A 23,130-nucleotide genomic window follows, 5' to 3' on the forward strand; every position below is an offset into this window, starting at 1 on the left:
TGTTCCATTGAAAATATACAACATTACACACGGCACTCAAATATTTATCAACATGTTTTAGTACAACTTTGGTAAGCTATGAAGCCGCTCCGTTTGATGGATTGTCGGCATATTAAACATACGAGTATTATCATGGTGTGTGTATAAGGTAAGACATATTATCTGGTGTTTTGTTTCTTAGCTTCTGGTACCTGCTGATCTGTATTTGGGATCTGCATAAATCCTAAAAAAATTACACGCATCCGCCATTGGAGTCTGCTCTATCAACATAGTCGATAGAGCAAAAGAAGAAGCCTATCTTCTTGTTATGGGACATTCATCCTCCGCTCATGTCATTTCTAATATAAAGTAGTGTAAAGTTCTTACTTATAACGGTCAGTAAACTCGCCATGAAAGTGCTAAAACATACCGATGTAGTGAGTTTAATTATTCGCCCAAGGAACTTTAGCTTTTAGAGAGTTCCGGTCGGACGGTTTTTCACGGGACACATTTCCAGCCTAGTTGTTTCCGGATAAGGAGATACTTATAGATTTAAGTAAAGTCTGAATGTCATTAAAAAGTTAGCTCCATCTTTTGACACTTCTTCCACTCCCGTCCTTGCACGCTACACCGCGTGCAAGGACGCGGTGTAGCGTCCCCGTCATAATATGACGGGGAGAAGATGCTGCCCAAAGGGAGCGACATAAATAAGACCGCCCACAAAACTGCGAATCCTGAACAGACTGTCAGAAAGCGGCTTCAAGATGATCTGTAAAACATAATTTATGCAACATTTTGACCAAAGAACCAAAGAATAAAAAAATCAAAAATAGACCATTCATCGGCGGTGCACCGTATGGTCCGGAAAATGGGTTATTTTGTCATTTTTACTATTTTTATGAATATTCATTATTTAATTTTATTCATAGTGCTTATCTTGTTGCATATCTTCATTAGGTCAGGATTACTAAAACTAAAATACATTGTAGAATTGCATACTCGTTTAGTGATATTCAAAGCTAGGAATAAAAATCTTCCGAAAGACTTACAAAAGTTATTTGTGTTCACGTCTGAAGATGAGAACCACAGAAGGCTGCATGATTTTAAACATCCAAGAGTGCGAACAAATTTGAAACAAATGTGCTTGTCTGTTGCTGGTGTGAAAGCATGGAATTCTCTAAACAAAGACTTAAAAAGTTTTAAGAATATCTTTGAATTTAAAAAGAGTTACAAAAATAGACAACTAGTGAAGTGAAGTGAATTATATTTATATAGCGCGTTTTCTCTAGTGACTCAAAGCGCTTTACATAGTGAAACCCAATATCCAATTTTTACATTTTAAACCAGTGTGGGTGGCACTGGGAGCAGGTGGGTAAAGTGTCTTGCCCAAGGACACAACGGCAGTGACTAGGATGGCGGAAGCGGGGATCGAACCTGCAACCCTCAAGTTGCTGGCACGGCCGCTCTACCAACCGAGCTATACTGCTATAACTACAGTTATATCAAACTGAATTTTGATTTTGATTGGACGTGTCATTGAGAAAATGTTTAAACGAAAATTAAAAAGTATGTTGGAGTTCTGGTGTTGGTGGACGGAACAGTTATAAAGTCATCCGAAATAATTTGTGTTAAAAAGGGGGCAAATAGATATAAGAATAGTATTCTTCCATCTGCTCCTTTCTGATCATGGAAATGTATAAGAAACAAAAAACAATGAAAGTGTCAACTGCACATGGCTTGTATGTATGCATTTTAATGAAAGGATTAAAAACAAAATGATGATGAAATGATGATGATGATATCTATTTAGTTTTTCCAATGCTATTGATTGGTTTGTTTAGCTGTGTTTTATATATAGAATGTTCTGTACTTTTTATGATTTTTATACAATTTTTACATTTATTTTTCACTTTTTACCTTTTTAGATTTTAATCTCTATAGCACTTTGTGGCAGTCGTAGCTGTTTTAAAATCATCCTAAATAAATAAACCTTGACCTAAAAATATGTATGAACCTTGTCTCGGTGTTTAACTCGCAGCGCAGCCAGCAGTGATGTCGTTTTTAGCCTTTTTAGAGCATTTGTTTAGTTTTGCAAGCTCAATATGAGTGCAAAGAAAGCAAAGGGGAAGCGATGTGTGGTTTGAAACATTTAGGACGTGTCCACAGCGTCCCATCTCCTACCTTCCGCTGCACACCAAGAAGATTAACCGACATGGTCAAGTCGATTTTATGTTTTTATTTCTAATCACGGGCTTCACGGTGGAAGAGGGGTTAGTGCGTCTGCCTCACAATACGAAGTTCCTGCAGTCCTGGGTTCAAATCCAGGCTCGGGATCTTTCTGTGTGGAGTTTGCATGTTCTCCCCGTGAAAGCGTGGGTTCCCTCCGGGTACTCCGGCTTCCTCCCACTTCCAAAGACATGCACCTGGGGATAGGTTGATTGGCAACACTAAATTGGCCCTAGTGTGTGAATGTGAGTGTGAATGTTGTCTGTCTATCTGTGTTGGCCCTGCGATGAGGTGGCGACTTGTCCAGGGTGTACCCCGCCTTCCGCCCGATTGTAGCTGAGATAGGCGCCAGCGCCCCCCGCGACCCCGAAAGGGAATAAGGGGTAGAAAATGGATGGAGAAAAAAAAATGGATATTTCTAATCATTGTAGCGATCTGGCTGTTAAAACACTTTTGTGATTTCAAACTATGAGTGCACCACAGAGTTAGTGACAGTGTGTTGGCTTTGTTATTAAAGACAAATTTGATCCATCACCCCGCTTGTTATACAGCACTGTGTAGAGCACTTTATAGGGCTTGTGCAGCCCTTTGAGACACTTGTGATTTAGAGCTTTTTTGATTGATTGAAACTTTTATTAGTAGATTGTACAGTATAGTACATATTCCGTACAATTGACCATTAAATGGTAACACTCGAATAAGTTTTTCAACTTGCTTAAGTCCGGATCCACGTAAACCAATTAATTATAATTGGCTATATAAATAAACATTGATAGATTGATTGATACAAACATTTATTCCTCCCCCTCTGGCTGAGAGCTTTACTTGAAGGGGAACATTATCACAATTTCAAAAGGGTTGAAAAAAAATAAAAATCAGTTCCCAGTGACTTGTTGTATTTTTTGAAGTTTTTTCAAAATTTTACCGGTCCCCGCGATATCCCTAAAAAAAGCTATAAAGTGATTGATTTTCGCTATTTGCGATGCGACTATCCATTTCCCTGTGACGTCATACAGTGCTTCCAATGTAAATAAAGAGTTGTGAATACCACATCAAGATATAGCGACATTAGCTCGGATTCAGACTCGGATTTCAGCGGCTTAAGCGATTCAACAGATTACACATGTATTGAAACGGATGGTTGGAGTATGAAAGTATTGAAGAAGAAACTGAAGCTATTGAGCAAATAGCTATTGACGCTATACATAGCCATAGCATGGCCGAATAGCTGCGTTAGCATCGCCGGTAAAATGTGCGGACCAAACGATCAGGACTTTCGCATCTTGTGACGCTGGAGCAACTTAAATCCGTCGAATGGTAAGTGTTTTTTTCGCATTAAATGTGGGTGGAAGGAAACGTAATATAGTTTCAAATGCATCAGCAGGCTATCCATACATCTCTGTGCCATGTCTGCTTTAGCACCGCCGGTAAATAGCATGTTAGCATCGATTAGCGTAGCATGTTAGCATCGATTAGCTGGCAGTCAACATCAACAAAACTCACCTTTGTGATTTCGTTGACTTTATCGTTGCAAATGCATCTGCAGGTTATCCATACATCTCTGTACCATGTCTGTCATCGCCGGTAAAATGTGGAGACACTTTGGTACATTCAATGGGGGTCTGGCGGCAGACATTTTCGCATCTTTGGGCCAGTGGTGCAACTTGAATCCCTCCCTGTTAGTGTTGTTACACCCTCCGACAACACACCGACGAGGCATGATGTCTCCAAGGTTCCAAAAAATAGTCGGAAAAACAGAGCTGAGACCCAATGTTTACAATGTGTTGAAAATGAAAATGGCGGCTGTATTACCTCGGCGACGTCACATTCTGACGTCATCGCCTTCAGAACAATAAACAGAAAGGCGTTTAATTCGCCAAAATACACCCATTTAGAGTTCGGAAATCGGTTAAAAAAATATATGGTCTTTTTTCTGCACCATCAAGGTATATATTGACGCTGGTGATAATGTTCCCCTTTAATCTTCCAAATAAGTATGTCCAATTCGCTGTGACACTTTGGCGTTGAGTCAGAAGAAAAAAACCTTCATTATAGGTCCCTTTTAACTATTTCTTCTTAAATAGTGGGGTGGGGACAGGGGCCAATGTATTATTGTTATTAATCAAGTTAATTTACATTTATTTCTCAGTGTAAAATGGTTCAAGTTGGTCAAAAAATGTCTGTACTTTAATTATATATGTTTTTTTCATTTCAGGCAAATTGATACACTTTCAATATTTTCTGTTAAAGACTAAAAATAATGTCAATGGTGCTGTCTGCAACTTCCTCACAGTTACATTTTTCAAAGCAAAACAACATAACAAGAACACCAACGGCTAGCTTATGTTACCATTAGTGGTTTAACAGAACACATTTGTTTCACAATTTTCTATATTTAGCACAATAACAAAGTTTATGTACTAACATTTTTTATCGAATACAATGATTGGTGTTTACGGCGGGGTCGCATTTTACTGTGTGGATTGTTATCCCCGAATGCAGATGGAACTCCGGAGGCAAGGTGCAGGTGAGACAATGATTTATTCTCCACGAATCATGCAAAAAAAAATAAAAAATAAAAAACAATCGTGCCTATAGCATGAGAAGCTAACGCTTGGTTAGCATATGAAGGGGCAAGCAAATGGCGAAACGTAGCTCAGGGATCAAATAAGTACCGTATTTTTCGGACTATAAGTCGCACTTTTTTTCATAGTTTGGGAGTGCGACTTATACTCAGGAGCGCCTTATGTCTGAAATTATTAACACATTACGGTAAAATTTCAAATAACATTATTTAGCTCATTCACGTAAGAGACTAGTCGTATAAGATTTAATCGGATTTAGCAGTTAGGAGTGACAGATTGTTTGGTAAACGTATAGCATGTTCTGTATGTTATAGTTATTTGAATGACTCTTACCATAATATGTTACGTTAACATACCAGGCACCTTCTCAGTTGGTTATTTATGCGTCATATAACGTACACTTATTCAGCCTGTTGTTCACTATTCTTTATTTATTTTAAATTGCCTTTCAAATGTCTATTCTTGGTGTTGGGTTTTATCAAATAAATTTCCCCCAAAAATGCGACATATATTCCAGTGCGACTTATATATGTTTTTTTCCCTCTTTATTATGCATTTTCGGCAGGTGCGACGTATACCCGGAGCGACTTATACTCGGAAAAATACGGTAGATGTTGTAACTGTGGCATGGAAGCAAATTAGACAGCCAGACAGCAGGAATAAATAGCTCTCTGATTGGTGCCCGGCCGCAGGTGGGTGTCCCAAACACTAATCAGAAGCAGGTGACACTAATCTGCACCCATTGCAACTAAAACACAAACCCAGGGGTGCACAAAGCAGGAACCGAGGGAGTCAAAAACTAAACAAGCATGATCCGGGCAACGGATCATGACAATACAAAAGCAGTCCAAGAGAAGCAACGAAAACACTTTTCCGCAATCATGTTGTTATGATAGAATATACATTCAATGACAGCTATCCAAATCACTAATATTCGCTAACAACACCTAAAGCTAATGAATGCATGTATGCGATAAGTACATATTTACGTAGTTACGTACAAGTAGCCATAAGAGGACGGGATATACTGTGTCAAATACATTGGAAAATTGGCGGCCTCCATGCATTGTTGTTGTAAGTTAATATATATTTCTTTCTTTTTCTGTTTTCTTTAATGTTAATAAGGCTACGATGTTACGCAGAGGTGTACTTATAACAATGTTATAGACAAATGATTCTATTTAATAGGGCTGTGAATCGTTGGGCACCACACAATTCGATTCGATTCTAGGGGTGACAATTGGATTCAGAATTGATTCTTGATTCAAAACGATTCCATCCATTTCCTACCGCTTGTCCCTTTTGGGATTGCGAGGGGGTGCTGGAGCCTATCTCAGATGCATTCGGTCCTTGATTCAAAATCTATGCTTTTTAAATAACATTGGATGCCAGTTCTATGAATAACTGCATTTCTTAATAAAATAGATAAACAGCTCTGATCAATTTCTATATTACTTAAAAGAATAATGGTTTTGTTTCATAAAATGCTTCCCAAACATCTAATAATGTCCAATACAAATAAGGCAACAATAGAATGATCCAACACTTCTCTCTTCTAAAGTACAAACGTTTGTAAATCTGTACAGCATATATGGGCATTTACATCAAAAATATCATTTAATTTAGTGGCTGGACAGGAAATATTGAAAAAAATAAAATAAAAATAAATACAAAAATCATGCAATAAGATTATATATATATATATATATATATGTATATATATATATATATATATATATATATATATATATATATGTATATATATATGTATATATATATATATATATATATATACACACACACACATATATATATATATATATATATATATATATATATATATGTGTATATATATATGTATATATATACATATATATATAGACACACACACACACATATATATATATATATATATATATATATATATATATATATATATATATATATATATATATATATATATATATATATGTATATATAACAATACAATTATACCATAGCATGTGATCAAATTAAGAAAAGTCATAAAATGCCTTTTTATTGAGACATACTTATCATACAATTCAACCACACCTCATTTACATTATCACACATTGAGAATACATGCTCTTGTTCACATCTGGCATCATTTGTAAAACACAACCATGGTTTAACAGACACACCTCACAGTTTACAACAAAATGCTCTCATGGATAAATATAACATACATTAAGTTGACATGTAAACTATAGTGACCGTATGAGCGGCTTTGATTGCTCTAAAACCACTTTTTACACTTCAATTATGAATGAAGAGTAATCTGTTGGACTTGTGAGGTCGTTCCATTCTTTTATCGCTTTATATGAAAAGACCGATTGTGGAAAAGTTGTGTTAAATCTGGGTATGCTACACTAACCCCTGGTGGAGGCTTGTGTGTTTGTAGTTGTCACAGCAGATGTAAACTGGACAAAGTGCTTAAGTGGTGCTGGTGCAGTGTTATTTAGGATTCGAAGGATCCAGCTTCTTCCCACCTCCAAAGACATGCACCTGAGGATAAGTTGATCGGTAACACAGGCTCCAGCGACCCCCCGCAACCCCAAAAATGGACAAGCGGTAGAAAAGGATGGATGGATGGATTCGAAATTTAACAATCTATATTTTTGGAGAACTAAACAGGGATGGTGCCCTGCAATGAGGTGGCGACTTGTCCAGGATGTACGCCGCCTTCCACCCGAATGCAGCTGAGATAGGCTCCAGCACCCCCCCGCTACCCCAAAAAGGGACAAGCGGTAGAAAATGGATGGATGGATGGATGGATTTGAAATTTAACAATCTATATTTTTGGAGAACTAAACAGAGATAGTGCCCTGCGATGAAGTGGCGACTTGTCCAAGGGGTACCCCGCCTTCCGCCCGAATGCAGCTGAGATAGGCTCCAGCATCCCCCCGCGACCCCAAAAAGGGACACGCGGTAGAAAATGGATGGATGGATGGATTTGAAATTTAACAATCTATATTTTTGGAGAACTAAACAGAGATAGTGGCCTGCGATGAAGTGGCGATTTGTCCAAGGGGTACCCCGCCTTCCGCCCGAATGCAGCTGAGATAGGCTCCAGCACCCCCTGCTACCCTAAAAAGGGACAAGCGGTAGAAATGGATGGATGGATGGATGGATGGATAAACAGTGATGGTGGTGTTGTGGTTTTCGGTCGGTTTTAAATTTTTTAAAATTAATTAAGAATTCCTAATTGATAGAATCGAGATTAATATGAAAATGTTTTTGTTTTTTTTGGACACCCCTGCTTATGTATAGTCACAGAAAATGGAGGAACGCAAATTCAATCAATCAATCAATGTTTACTTATACAGCCCTAAATCACGAGTGTCTCAAAGGGCTGCACAAGCCAAAGTGTTGTCTTCTTCCCAGGGGGCGTAACAGAAAATATTTAAGAAACAGTAACAATAGAAAATGTTCTACATTAAATAGACACACAATATACTTTCTTGGCAGGAGAAACATTAATTGTTGTTTTGGATCCTTAAAAACCAAAATAAATATTATTTTAATGTAATTTTTGGAGTGTTTTTTTTTTTTAATAATGAACTATTCCGATCATGACGTCACGGCAGTTCACAACCGTCCGTTTATTGGACTACTGTGTATTATTCCAAGTTTGGGTGTTTAAAAAAAAAAAAAAAAACAGGCCTCTTTGTTGTATGTTCCCACCCGACGTGCATTTGCCACATAAACAAGCTTCTTCTGGAATGTTCCACCACGGCGAGGTATGTTTCTCCAGCGCTCCTTGTCCTCTTCACTGCCTCTTTATCTCGCCTTCTTTCCTCCTGATCGAGGAGCAGAACCATCTGTGCCCAAACATTGGAAACAGTTGTTCCTTTTGATAAAGTGCAAATGAGCTTGGCTGGCTCCCCCCACCTTCCCATTTTCTTTAAACTCAAGAAGCAACCCCCATTTTGCCAACCAAAGTCCCCCACACAGACCATCCCATCCCCCTTCGTCCTGAACTCTCGGGGGTCTCCATGTAGCCGTGGTCCATAATGACCCGTGCATACGGAGGACGTATCGCATTCCAGGGTTTCACGCTCAGAAACCGTAACCCTATAACTATGAATCTAGCAACATTGGCTTTTGGTGACATCTCACGTCTTAAAAACTAGGTCTTTTATCAGGTCTTTTGTAAATGCAAACCAGGCACGTGTTCTCATATTTCCAAGATGTCGAGAGTGCGGTCAGATCACATCAACGCCACCTCTTTAGAAGTTGAGTCCTTCACAACCCGGGGACGGTCAGCGGTTGTTGTCTCCGGGTCAAAGGATGAGGCGGATAAAAAAATTAAAATAACGGAGACGGATGGAGTAACTGGGATTCATGTGTGTGAAAAGTGCGAGGACGATATGATTTATTATATTGAGCCACGTCCTTGAAGAAGTGAATTACGAGGCACAAAGAAATGAAAAAAAAGAGATCTATTATTCATAGAAAGGGGGGCCAATGAAAAGGTTTCACCAGCAAATGAGAGCCTCGTATTTAAATCACACAACCTGTCATGTTTTTTTTTTTTTACCGGATTTGCAAATATTTAAATCATAAAAGTTACTACAGCATCTAAAACATGGGTGTCAAACTCTGGCCCCCGTGTAATTTAATTTGGCCCTTGAGGCAATATCAATTTATCATTAGAGCTGGCCCGGCGTCGCTGTAACCATTGCTGTTGCCATCCATCCATCTTCTTCCGAAAATCCGAGGTCGGGTCGTGGGGGCAACAGCCTAAGCAGGGAAACCCAGACTTCCCTCTCCCCAGCCACTTCGTCCAGCTCTTCCCGGGGAATCCCGAGGCGTTCCCAGGCCAGCCGAGAGACATAGTCTTCCCAACGTGTCCTGGGTCTTCCCCGTGGCCTCCTACCGGTTGGACGTGCCCTAAACACCTCCCTAGGGAGGCGTTCGGGTGGCATCCTGACCAGATGCCCAAACCACCTCATCTGTCTCCTCTCGATGTGGAGGAGCAGCGGCTTTACTTTGAGTTCCTCCCGGACTGCATAGCTTCTCACCCTATCTCTAAGGGAGAGCCCCGCCACACGGCGGAGGAAACTCATTTCGGCCGCTTGTACCCGTGATCTTATCCTTTCGGTCATGACCCAAAGCTCATGACCATAGGTGAGGATGGGAACGTAGATTGACCGGTAAATTGAGAGCTTCGCCTTCCGGCTCAGCTCCTTCTTCACCACAACGGATCGACACAACGTCCGCATTACTGAAGACGCCGCACCAATCCGCCTGTCGATCTCACGATCCACTCTTCCCTCACTCGTGAACATGACTCCTAGGTACTTGAACTCCTCCACTTGGGGCAGGGTCTCCTCCCCAACCCGGAGATGGCATTCCACCCTTTTCCGGGCGAGAACCATGGACTCGGACTTGGAGGTGCTGATTCTCATTCCGGTCGCTTCACACTCGGCTGCGAACTGATCCAGTGAGAGCTTAAGATCCCGGTCAGATGAAGCCATCAGGACCACATCATACTTGCCAACCCTCCTAATTTTCCCGGTACACTCTTGAAGTTAAATGCCCCCCCCCCCCGAAAATCTCCCGGGGCAACCATTCTCCTGAATTTATACCGATTTCCACCTGGACAAATATATTGGGGGCGTGCATTTAAGGCACTGCCTTTAGCGTTCTCTACAACCTGTCATCACGTCCGCTTTTACTCCATACTAACAGCGTGTCACATAATATTTGTGGCTTTTACACACACACACACACACACACACACACACACACACACACACACACACACACACACACACACACACACACACAAGTGAATGCAAAGCATACTTGGTCAACAGCCATACAGGTCACACTGAGGGTGGCCGTATAAACAACTTTAGCACTGTTACAAATATGCGCCACACTGTGAACCCACACCAAACAATAATGACAAACACATTTCAGGTGAACATCCGCACCGTAACACAACAGAACAAATACCCAGAACCCCTTGCAGCACTAACTCTTCCGGTTTTTGATGCAATAATAATGATTTAAAAGCAAGTTATGCATCAAATTGTGCAATGTAAAAGTAGCAATAGATTTCATGGTAACATTTTGAAATTTACTGTGGTTTTTACAGCATTGGGGAAAAAAAATAAAATTGGTCAAGTCCCAAAGTCCTGTAGAGTAACACATATACAAATATATATGTGTACATATTATACAGATATAATTGATATACAATTAATCATTAATGTAATTGGATATTAAAAGTATTTGAAAGTTTGACTCTTACCTTGTTTATTTCCATGAGGACTCCATTTACATTTTGTGAACAATCAGAAATATCCAGCAGCTAAAATGTGCCAGACATGGGTAGATGTGGAGAGTGTTTTGCATTTTTCCCATCATGCTTCGTAATGGATTTAAACAGGTTTAATTCAGAATTTTTTTATGGTGACGGACGTTTTGAATATTATCCATAAAGTTCAGTGACCATGTCTTTTGAAACTTTGTGTTGGTTAGATATTTTTTTTTTTTTTTGCACCATGACTAGGAAAGGTTGTTTGCATTAGGTTGAATAAGTAAATGCTGTGCATAGTTCTAATAAGACCTGTGCGATGTCTGCAAGATGGTGACAAAAACCAGCATTAAACTGGTGAGACTTTTAAAATGAATGCAATCTCTTAAACTCATGATGTCGGCGGGCCGCATTTGGCCCGCAGGCCGTAGTTTGTTGCAGGACATTTAGGTGTTAACTGGCTGTCCAGCGTTGTACAAGTCAATGTAAAAGGACTGCTTTTTAATGCAACTCTTTTATTGAAGATTTTAGATTTAATATTGGATTGGGACACACCTATCTGCAACACTATTGGAAGTCAGAATTCCACCATAAATATCAGGAAATATGAGTCTGGAAAGTACATCAGCAGATTTCAGTTCGGTGAGCATCAAGACTCAACAACTATTATTTGCTTTTGTATGTTTTTTTTGTGTGATTCCATCACAAAACGGTATCAGTTAAAAATCAATATTTGAAGACCATTAACCTGAAAGCAGAATGGAAGGCAATAAACATGTATTTCTTCAGGCTGTGCTGTATAATTCATGCAATTTTACCAAAAAACTGACAGTAATATTAAAATGTATGCTAAATATTTAACTGTCAAATGCAAAGGGAGTTTGGATGCTAGGAGTTGCTAACTCCCTTTTACACTTGCATGATAGAGCACCCCTAAGGTCACATGCGTCAAAGTTAACGGTGGGGACCCAATTTATATTTTTACTGCACAGAAGCTCACTTTTTGGGGCACTTGTGTAACAGTTAAACGGCTTGAAATTACTGGAAAAAGCATATTTAATAAAATAGAAACAACATTGTATTAGCACCTGTGGCTGTGAGCAACCTCCTGATGTATATATTTTTGTTTAAATCATCTCTACAAGATGGCAGTAGCTGCATTTGAAGTATCAACAGCTTTGTCTGCCTCTGTAGGCGTTTTAAAATATTGATTGCCGTCGGTGTGAAAGTCAAGCGTGTACAATTGTATTGTTTTTGACAATAAAGTCATTAGTTCTTTGAATGCCCTCCAAATCACTATGTACAGCAGGGGTGTCAAAAGTACGGCCCGCGGGCCGAATCAGGCCAGCATACAGGTTTTATCCGGCCCGCGGGATGAGTTTGCTAAATGTACAAATTAACCTGAAATTTTAAAATGAAAGAATCAGCTCTTCTACATGTGTCTACTGGATGTTGCAACAGCAATTCTTTGTATCTCTGTAGATCAGGGGTCGGCAAACCGCGGCTCCGGAGCCGCATGCGGTTCTTGGATCACTCTGATGTGGCTCAGCTGCATACTTGCCGACCCCCCCATTTTTCCGGGAGGTTTTCCCAGAAATCTCCCCAGGATAACATTCTCTGATTTCCACCAGGACAACAATATTAAGGGTGTGCCGTGATGGCAATGCCTTAAACGTCCTCTCGACCATGTCGTCGCGTTCGCTTTAACACTATGCTATCTGAGTGCCGGCCGGCCACATTTAGACTCAACGCACAAGCGACTGCAAGGCATACTTGTTCAACAACCATAAAGGTTACACTGAGGGTTTTGATATAAACAACTTTAACACTCTTACTAATATGCGTCACACTGTGAATCCACACCAAACAACAATGACAAACACATTTCGGGAGAACGTCCGCACTGTAACACAACATAAACACAACAGAACAAGTACCCAGAATCCCATGCACCCCTAACTCTTCCGGACTACATTATACACCCCCATTACCCTCCGTGCGTCGGTTGAGGTGGGTGGGGTTGGGGGAGGCGGGGGTTTTTCATTCATTCAGAAAATATAAATAACGACATATAAAGATAAAATACTATTAACCGCAACATGTAAGTGTAAAAAAAAAACAACAACATTATGATTTGTACATTTTCAGAATGTGCTTCTTCTATTTTTAAACACAGAAAACAATCTGAAGGTGTCTTTATTTTAAAGTTATCGTGCCGTGATTTTACCAGTCCGGCCCACTTGGGAGTAGATTTGTCTCCATGTGGCCCCCCCATCTAAAATTAGTTTGACACCCCGGATGTACAGTGAACTGTGATCGTTGAAAGGTTAAATAGGGGTTCGCAAAAACGCCATACTTACATCACCAGCATTCAGCAGGGTGCCGCTAGCTTCCGACATGTTCATGTAGTTGTTGTTGTTTTGGAACTGGAAAAAAGAACAGACAAAACAAAATCAGCAGTGGCATTAAACTGTGCGTGTATGAAGATGTATTTTTCTTGACATTTAAATATGTAAATTGTTGTCGTAAATGGTCATTTTTAATAAATACAGTATAGCTGTGAAAGGTTGCCTGAATCAAAGTACTCGTCTAAGAACAGCTTCAATGAGTTTGCTCAGTGTAAAATTGAGCTGCTTTTTTAAATGAAAGAAACTGCTGTTCTAAATGTGTCCACTGGATGTCACAATAGCAATTCTGTTAGGCCAGCAAATAGTTTATACCGGGGTGAACACGTATACCAAGCAAGCGGTACACAGTAAAGCGGGGCAGTGATTCCTCCCCCCCGACAACAATTGACAACCTCACTTAAAATGCCGCATGACAGACTGCACATTGATATAGTTCTGTGAAAATGATTGTCTTCTGTGCACATTTAAAGAACGTGAACAGTGGAAATGACGAATGAGGTACTTAATACATGGAAGAATTTTTATTTATGCTTTATTTTGTTTTTTGTTCAATCCTAGATGGGCTGTGACTTAAAAGTTGAATCGCTTTGTAGATACACTGAGATGAACCATGAATTGATTAACGTGGACCCCGACTTAAACAAGTTGAAAAACTTATCCGGGTGTTACCATTTAGTGGTCAATTGTTCGGAATATGTACTGAACTGTGCAATCTACTAATAAAAGTCTCAATCAATCAATCAAATGAAGTCTAAGTTCATTGTGTTCTTCATGGCGTTTTTTTAAATTATTTTCCTCAGAATTTTTAACTTACTTGAAGTGTTTTGTCAAGAGGGATATTTGTGATATGTATATTTTCAGAATGTGCTTGTTCTATTTTGGGCTGCAGTAAAACAAAGAAAACAATCTGAAGATGTCGTAGTTGTATTTTTAAGTTACTACCCCATGATTTTACTTCTCCGGCCCACGTGGAAATAGGTTTTTCTCCATGCGGGCTAAAATGAGTTTGACACACCCGATCTAAGATTACATACAAATGGGTGTCAAACTGTGGCCCGCGGGCCAAATTTGGCCCGCCGTTTAATTTCATCAGGCCCTTGAGGCAATATCAAATTAACATTAGAGCTGGCCCGGCGGTAACACCACATTCACCGCTAATACTCATCCTTGCCAACCCTCCCTATTTTCCCGGGAGACTCCCGAAGTTTAGTGCCCTTCCCGAAAATCTCCCTGGGCAACCATTCTCCCGATTTCCACCCGGACAACAATATTGGGAGCGTGCCTTAAAGGCACTGCCTTTAGCGTCCTCTACAACATGCCGTCACATCCTCTTTATAAACAGCGTGCTGGCCAAGTCACATAATATATGCGGCTTTCACACACACATACTTGGCCAACAGTCATACAGGTCACACTGAAGGTGGCCGTATAAACAACTTTAACATTGTAACAAATATGCGCCACACTGTGAACCCACACCAAACAAGAATGACAAAACACATTTCGGAAGAACACCCGCACCGTAACACAACACAAACACAACAGAACAAATACCCAGAACCGCTTGCGGCACTAACTCTACCGAAACACTTTAATATACACCCCTTGCTACCATCAAACCCTGCCCACCTCATTTTTATTTTATTTTCAAATTTGTTAGCCTGTGGAAAAAGTTAATGTTGAGATTTACCTCAGAAGGCTGCAAACAGAAAAGAGGCATTACATTTTTTAAATTAAATTTTATTTAATATACCACTGATGTTTTTTCATATGTTTATTGAAAGTTGATTTTGCACTATTACGTTATATAAGCTCTGCCTGTTCCATGGGAGGAAGCCGGAGTACCCGGAGGGAACCCACGCAGTCACGGGGAGAACATGCAAACTCCACACAGGAAGATCCCGAGCCCGGGGTTGAACCCAGGATTACTCAGGACCTTCGTATTGTGAGGCAGATGCACTAACCCCTCTGCCACCATGCTGCCCTATTTAAGCCTCGCTTGTTCAATATTCAATGAAAAACTTGTTTGGGTCCCTATTAAAAGGTTAATTTCTTCAACCTTGGCACGCGGCTTTGTTCAGTTTTAAATTTTGGCGCACTCTGTATTTGAGTTTGACACCCCTGACCTACAACAATAAATGCAAAATGAAAGACATGCACCTGGGGATAGGTTGATTGGCAAAACTAAAATGGGCCCTAGTGTGTGAATGTGAGTGTGAATGTTGTCTGTCTATCTGTGTTGGCCCTGTGATGAGGTGCCGACTTATCCGGGGTGTACCCCGCCTTCCGCCCGAATGCACTTGAGATAGGCTACAGCGACCCCCCGCCACCCCAAAAGGGACAAGCGGTAGAAAATGGATTGATGGATGGGTTTGTTCCAGCTGGATGGCAGCAAGTCTAGCTTCGAACACTCCACTCAACACAAATTGATTGATTGATTGCTTGAGACTTTTATTAGTAGATTGCACAGTACAGTACTTATTCCGTACAATTGACCACTAAATGGTAACTCCCGAATAAGTTGTTCAACTTGTTAAAGTCGGGGTCCACGTTAATCAATTCATGGTAAATGTCATCAAAGCTCACTTTTGCATTCTTTAAGCATTCACACAAGGGTGAGGTGGTAGAAAAAAAGGTAAATATATAATACATCTATTTGTGGAAGCATAGGAGAAAGTTTCACTTTTGCAGAACAGTAGTGCATTCAAGGAGCCTATATTAAAGATAGAAACCGAGGCGTCGCTAGGTTTTACAAACCCCGTTTCCATATGAGTTGGGAAATTGTGTTGGATGTAAATATAAACAGAATACAATGATTTGCAAATCATTTTCAACCCATATTCAGTTGAATATGCTACAAAAACAACATATTTGATGTCCAAATAATCATTAACTTTAGAATTTGAAAGCCAGCAACACGTGACAAAGAAGTTGGGAAAGGTGGCAATAAATACTGATAAAGTTGAGGAATGCTCATCAAACACTTATATGGAACATTCCACAGGTGTGCAGGCTAATTGGGAACAGTTGGGTGCCATGATTCGGTATAAAAGCAGCTTCCATGAAATGGAAAGTAATTCACAAACAAGGATGGGGTGAGGGTCACCAATTTGTAAGCAAATTGTCGAACAGTTTTAGAACAACATTTCTCAACGAGCAATTGCAAGGAATTTAGAGATTTTACCATTAACGGTCCGTAAAATCATCAAAAACTTCAGTGAATCTGGAGAAATCACTGCACGTAAGCGATGATATTACGGACTTTTGATCCTTCAGGCGGTACTGCATCAAAAACCGACATCAGTGTGTAAAGGATATCACCACATGGGCTCAGGAACACTTCATAAAACCACTGTCAGTAACTACAGTTGGTCGCTACATCTGTAAGTGCAAGTTAAAACCCTACTATGCAAAGCCAAACCCATTTATCAACAACACCAAGGAACGCCGCTGGCTTCGCTGGGCCCGAGCTCATCTAAGATGGACTGATGCAAAGTGTAAAGTTTTTTCTGTGGTCTGATGAATCCACATTTCAAATTATATTTGGAAACAGAGGACGTGGTGTCCTCTAGAACAAAGAGGAAAATAACCATTTGGATTGTTATAGGCGCAAAGTTCAAAAGCCAGCATCTGTGATGGTATGGGGGTGTATTAATGCCCAAGGCATGGGTGACTTACACATGTCTGAAAGGTCCATACAGGTTTTGGAGCAACATATGTTGTCATCCAAGCAACGTTATCATGGACGCCCCTGCTTATTTCAGCAAGACAATGCCAAGCCACGTGTTACAACAGCGTGGTTTTGTAGTAAAAGAGTGCAGGTACTTTCCCTGCCCGCCTGCAGTCCAGACATGTCTCCCATGGAAAATGTGTGGCGTATTAAGAAGCCTAAAATACGACAGCTCGCCCCATCCTTGTTTGTGAATTGCTTAGCATTTCATGGAAGCTGTTTTTATACCCAACCATGGCACCTACCTGCTCCCAATTATCCTGCACACCTGAGGGAGATTCCAAATAAGTGTTTGATGAGAATTTCTCAGCTTTATCAGTATTTATTGCCACCTTTCCAAACTTATTTGTCACGTGTTGCTGGCATCAAATTCTAAAGTTTGAATATCAAATATGTTGTCTTTGTAGCATATTCAACTGAATATGGGTTGAAAATGATTTGCAAATCATTGTATTCCGTTTATATTTACATGTAACACAATTTCCGAACTCATATGGAAACGGGGTTTGTAAATACAGGGGGGAACTTAACTCCCTGGAGATGAATTTATAATAATATAGTCATATTTATTAAGATTTGTATGATCATCCCAACAGTATCAGCTGATCTCTAGTTCACACATACCTATAATCATATTTAAGTGGATAATCACAGTTTACATTAAAATAATTCTGACAATATTATAATAAATTTGGTTGGCTTTGTTTTTAATAGAACTTTTTTTTTTTTTTTAAAAAGGCTTATGTTTTAGATATTTTATTCCCATCTTTGAAAGCTCAAAACCTTATAAATGATTAGTTTTAAAAAGTTGGTTTCAACCAAAACCATGCAGTAATATATATGTTTTTTTTATTGTTAAATTAACATAAAAAACACAAGATACACTTACAGTTAGTGCACCAACCTAAAAACATTCACACAAAAGGGTTTTTTCCTTCTGTTGGTAATATTCTGGTTCCTACGATATATATCAATATGGTCTGCAAGGGATAAAGTCCGTTAAGCTCACATGATTGCTGCTGGTCCACTTATAATACTAACCTTTATTCATTTTACAAATTTTCATTAATTACTAGTACTAATGTACTATGGAACTGTTTTTATTTCGTTCTAATGTCTTTTTTGTTCACCAAATTTTTTTATTTATCTATTTATTTATTTTTAAATGCATTAATTAGGTGTGGTGTGCATGTAAACAAAGTTTGTGTATGGAGCGGCAACATTGGGTTGAGGGTGGGCTGGGGTTTTGGCCCTTTGGGAACTCGTGCATGGGGGGGCCAGAATAGGGTGCCGCACCCCCCTGCTCAAAAGCACTTGCCGCTGAATGTTTACACACTGGCTTGACCCGGCTTCAGTGCTCTCACGCTGCCACTTTGGCTGTGATTGTGGGGAGGCCCGTGCTGAATCAGCAGATTTACATGTTTGCATCACAAACAGGTAAAATAGCTGCATACTTTTTCACCTCAAAACTTGTTGCAATGTGCTAATTTTATTTCCAGAATATGTGGTAGTTCAATAAAAAGCCACGGCTGCAAATTGGACACCCCTTCTATAATAGCGCTATGATATGCTGAGGGTATGAAATCAGCATATGTCATTAATACTTGCATAAAATAATGCAAAAAACTTTGAAAGTTGTCTTCCTCCAGCGCTAAAAGTCACTGAATCAACAGTTTCCTTTATAGTCACCAAGTTATATAGAGGTGAACATTTTCCATGTACCCATTCGCTTTACTTTGATGCTTCAGACACATTTCAGCAAAAGTCCAGACCATCACATTTCAGCAACCCTTTTTATGGCAGTTCATCTCCTCAATAGAATTCAATTTGTCAGTGTACAGCTCTCACGTCCAAAGGCAAAACCTAGTAACTCACTTCTAGCTGATTTTGAGAAAACAAATCTATCTTGATGCTGTCTTGCAAAGATCTACAAAGTCATCAAACGTATAGATGTTTTCTTGAGCTTTCATTTTCTTGCCGATTGAGCCATGGATTGAATCTGCTCTCATGAACGTGTGCCCTTTCTCCAGGTATTTTATCACAATCTCAGGTGGGCCCCATTCTGCGTTTGCACATTGGGCAAGACCCGTGTACAGCGTCCAGTTTTTATTTTCACCTCCAGAGTTATCTGCCCAAAAGAGTATGCAAGGGGAAGGATCAAGAACAATACATTTAATGAAGGTGCTTGCAACGTCCTGGGCCAATCTTCCAAATATCCCCTCCTGCCATAATATCACATAATCAGGTTGACCGTGGGCCCCCATTCGTGCAAATGTCTCATTAAAGACAATAAGGCGACTGACAAAGAAGCTCCGATTGGTCCCTTGAGATACTAGGTTTTTCTGTTGTATCTACGCGGTTATGTGGTAGTTGCTAGGTCCTGCCATGCGTGTAACAGCTTACTTACGGAACAAATTACAATATCGCATACACTAATGTAAAGCATATCACCTAGGAACTCCAACATTATTATCAGCTCAGTTTTGACCAAAATTGAGTTACTGGGTTTTGCCTTTGGACGGGAGAGCTTGTGTAGAAGTAAAAATGTACTATCCAAGGAATGGCGGGGGTGGGGGAGAGAATGCTGCGCTTCAGAATGTCACGGTACATGTTGGATTTCATATTTTACGCAATGAACCGTAGCGCCCCATAGTGGGGGAAGCACTCATGCAAGCAGGACCGGGATATTACCACCAAGACGTAGGGTAAAAGATGATCTTGCTACTCATGTGTATTGCAAGTGATTGAGACAATAGCTAAGTGTTGAGTACCAAATTCGGGGCCGACGGAATTACATCCGTACTACCTTGGCACTGATTCACTTAAAATTAAACGTTGCCATATTTTTTTGTTGGCAGTGATGTCACGTATAGTTGCACGGTTTGGCCGGTAAATAAGGAGGAAAGCAGTAAGAGCGGACTAAGCTGGACTACTTCAAGGTTACAATTTTCCATGTCAACAAAGAAAAAAGTACAATATGGCCCCACTTTTCAAAATGGGGTAGCTCAATGCTAATTTGCATTGGATTTTCCATAGACGTGCTAAAGATTAACATTAGCGATTGATCGATTGATTGAAACTTTTATTAGTAGATTGCACAGTTCAGTACATATTCCGTACAATTGACCACTAAATGGTAACACCCGAATACGTTTTTCAACTTGTTTGATAATCAAATTAAATTAATCTGACTAAAATGCACATTAAAACCAAGCAGCTGGTGTGGAATAAGTGCAATACCTCAAACTACAGATGGGATACAGGACGATATTTGCCTTTTGACTGATGAGCTGCCCTATCCCAAATCATCTTTACTGCAGCTGTGTTTCAGTGTTTACATGACTGGAAGGAAGTCGTGTGTCTTCCCCAAACATCGACTCAAATTTGAGACCAGGTTGCAACAAATCTGTTGTCTATCCACCGTGTGGTACGGCTTCGAAGATATTAACCTTCACCACCATTGCAGAAAATAAACTATGTTTCTTCCAAGGGTTAAAGGAAAATTAATGGCTAAGCATGCTACACACAAACACACACTGAACAGGACGACTTAAGAAGCTAAACCCAAGCTTTAAGGTAAAGTAGGCGTAATCGATCCAGATGTCGATACTATTGATACCTGTTGTAGTATCGTTATATGAACAATACTTAAGTGATTAGATCATAATTTATCCTTTTCTCATGTATCTTACTAAAACCTTCATTTGGTCGTTTTTTTTATTGTTTGCAAAAATGTGAAATGAAGGCAATAGTAGTTTTAGTTTAGTTTTAGTTTAAAAACATTGTATGTAGCATGTATTTATATTTATTTATTGTTCTTCGGTCAATGGTCAACAAAGCAAACAAACAGTTGTACATTCATAGATTGAAAATAGAAAATGTTGCAGACCGAAAGGGTTTAGGCTGAAGTTAAACACTTATTGCGCCTAACCCTATAAACAATGTCAAGTACAAAATAAACTTCCGAAAATTATAAAATGTCCTTTGCACAACATATTATAAATACACATTATAAACAAAATGAACGTAGTTAAATTTTATACACAGTACAGGCACGCGAAATATCCCTGTGTACGTATTAAACTTTTGCACTAATTATATATACAATATATAACTCGGTATAGCTCGGTTGGCATAGTGGCCGTGCCAGCAACTTGAAGGTTCCAGGTTCGATTCCCGCTTCCGCCAACCTAGTCACTGCCGTTGTGTCCTTGGGCAAGACACTTTACCCACCTGCTCCCAGTGCCACCCACACTGGTTTAAATGTAACTTAGATATTGGGTTTCACCATGTTAAGTGCTTTGAGTCACAAGAGAAAAGCGCTATATAAATATAATTCACTTCACTTCAATTTATATAAACAATTGTACTTCTATTATTATTTATATCCCACGTTTATTTTTTAATTTACATTAATCATAGTATTAGCTACAATGTTGATTAAAGAGTGATATATTTTTTTTCAAGACATTGGTCTTAAAGTGTTTTTTAAATGTGTGAATGGAACTGGAACATTTTAAGGAATCATCCAAGCTGTTCCACAGTTGAACTCCTCTAACAGAAACACATCTACTTTTTAAGCTCGGTCTTATTTTTGCTTTCTGAAAGAAATGTACCAGAAATGTAATACATCATCTCATTTGCAAGAACACCTGCAGATTCAACATTGTATAAGATTTATAAGCGTTTTTAAATAATTTTGCGTTTACTTTAGTTACTCTCTTCTTCAGGAACTATATTTAGTTCCGAGTGCCCAGGTGGGACTTTGTTCAAGGAACTTTAGAGGGGGTGGGCTGTGCTGTCAATCGCTGATTGGTTAAACACAGTTGGAGGCGTTCCTAAAACGTTGTATTATAAGTTTCAGCCGCGAGGAGATTTTTCTTAAGGAAGCACAGCAGCAACTGTTGTGTATTAACTTTCAGAGTGTTAGGAACTTTTTGGATAGTGCCACGACTTAATTTTCTGTGTTGATTTGAGTCGCAACAGGCATTCATAAGTTCAGCTTTTTTGTGGGTAACATTAAAGTTTATGTCTTTGTTGCAACGCGGGGCTGATAATGTGTCTCCGGCACATTTGACTCCGTTTTGAGAGATAAAATGCACATTTACCAATTTCGAAAAAAATGTAACGGACAGAAATATCTCAGATTGGTTTCATAATGGATCAATGTAGCTGGGCCCAATAAAGCTATATAAAAATCTATTTAGACTTGAGTGACGCTTTAGTACAACTAAACGTTATGAAAGTGATGGAATATTTTATGCTATTATTCAGAGGTAGCCTAAAGTGAATCCTTTATTATTCAGAACAGAAACGTGAACTATATCTGATCCAGTTCTGATCTGGCGAGTTACATTTCTGTGTTGTTATTGGTGTATTCTGCAACTACAATGTCCATTTATTTAATTTAAGGTGTTTTTTTTATTTGGTGGCGTATTTGTCTTCTACGTCAGAAATGATTAATAAAATCAACTGAGTATGTATTGAGTTACATGTAAATGATGCTACTATGTACGTTCATAATATGGTTTCTCTCATTTCAGAAAAAAACAAGCCAGCATTAGCGACCTGGTACAAAGGAAGGTCTGCACACCACGGCAAGCGGATGCATTGACTGATGCTATCCTGAATATGTTGGTAACTGACATGAGGCCAATATCAATGGGGGAGGATGAAGGTTTTAGACAAATGATTAACGTCCACAACCCTGGTTACACTCTTCCCTCGAGGAACTATTTTACCAAACTGATGGAGAGGAAGTACGAGCAGACATTCATGCAGTGCAGACTGACATAAAAGCCACCCAGAGCAAAATTGCTCTCACTACTGATGTGTGGACAAGTGTAGCCACTTTGGCAATACATGTTGTTACATTGGAGACGAATGGAACATGAAGTCGATCTGTCTTATGAC

General features: G+C 39.5%; 1 protein-coding gene across 1 annotated transcript in view; it reads right to left on the reverse strand.

Annotated features, from left to right (window-relative positions):
- The window catches only part of tox3 (TOX high mobility group box family member 3), a 196,345-nt gene that overhangs the window by 59,115 nt on the left and 114,100 nt on the right, over positions 1-23,130 (reverse strand). The window contains exon 2 of the mRNA XM_061922170.1: positions 13,440-13,505. Within this exon, the coding sequence (XP_061778154.1) occupies positions 13,440-13,505 (66 nt within the window). The remainder of the gene's footprint in view (positions 1-13,439; positions 13,506-23,130) is intronic.

This window comes from Nerophis ophidion, linkage group LG02, assembly GCF_033978795.1.
Source record: "Nerophis ophidion isolate RoL-2023_Sa linkage group LG02, RoL_Noph_v1.0, whole genome shotgun sequence".
NCBI classification, from domain to species: domain Eukaryota; kingdom Metazoa; phylum Chordata; class Actinopteri; order Syngnathiformes; family Syngnathidae; genus Nerophis; species Nerophis ophidion.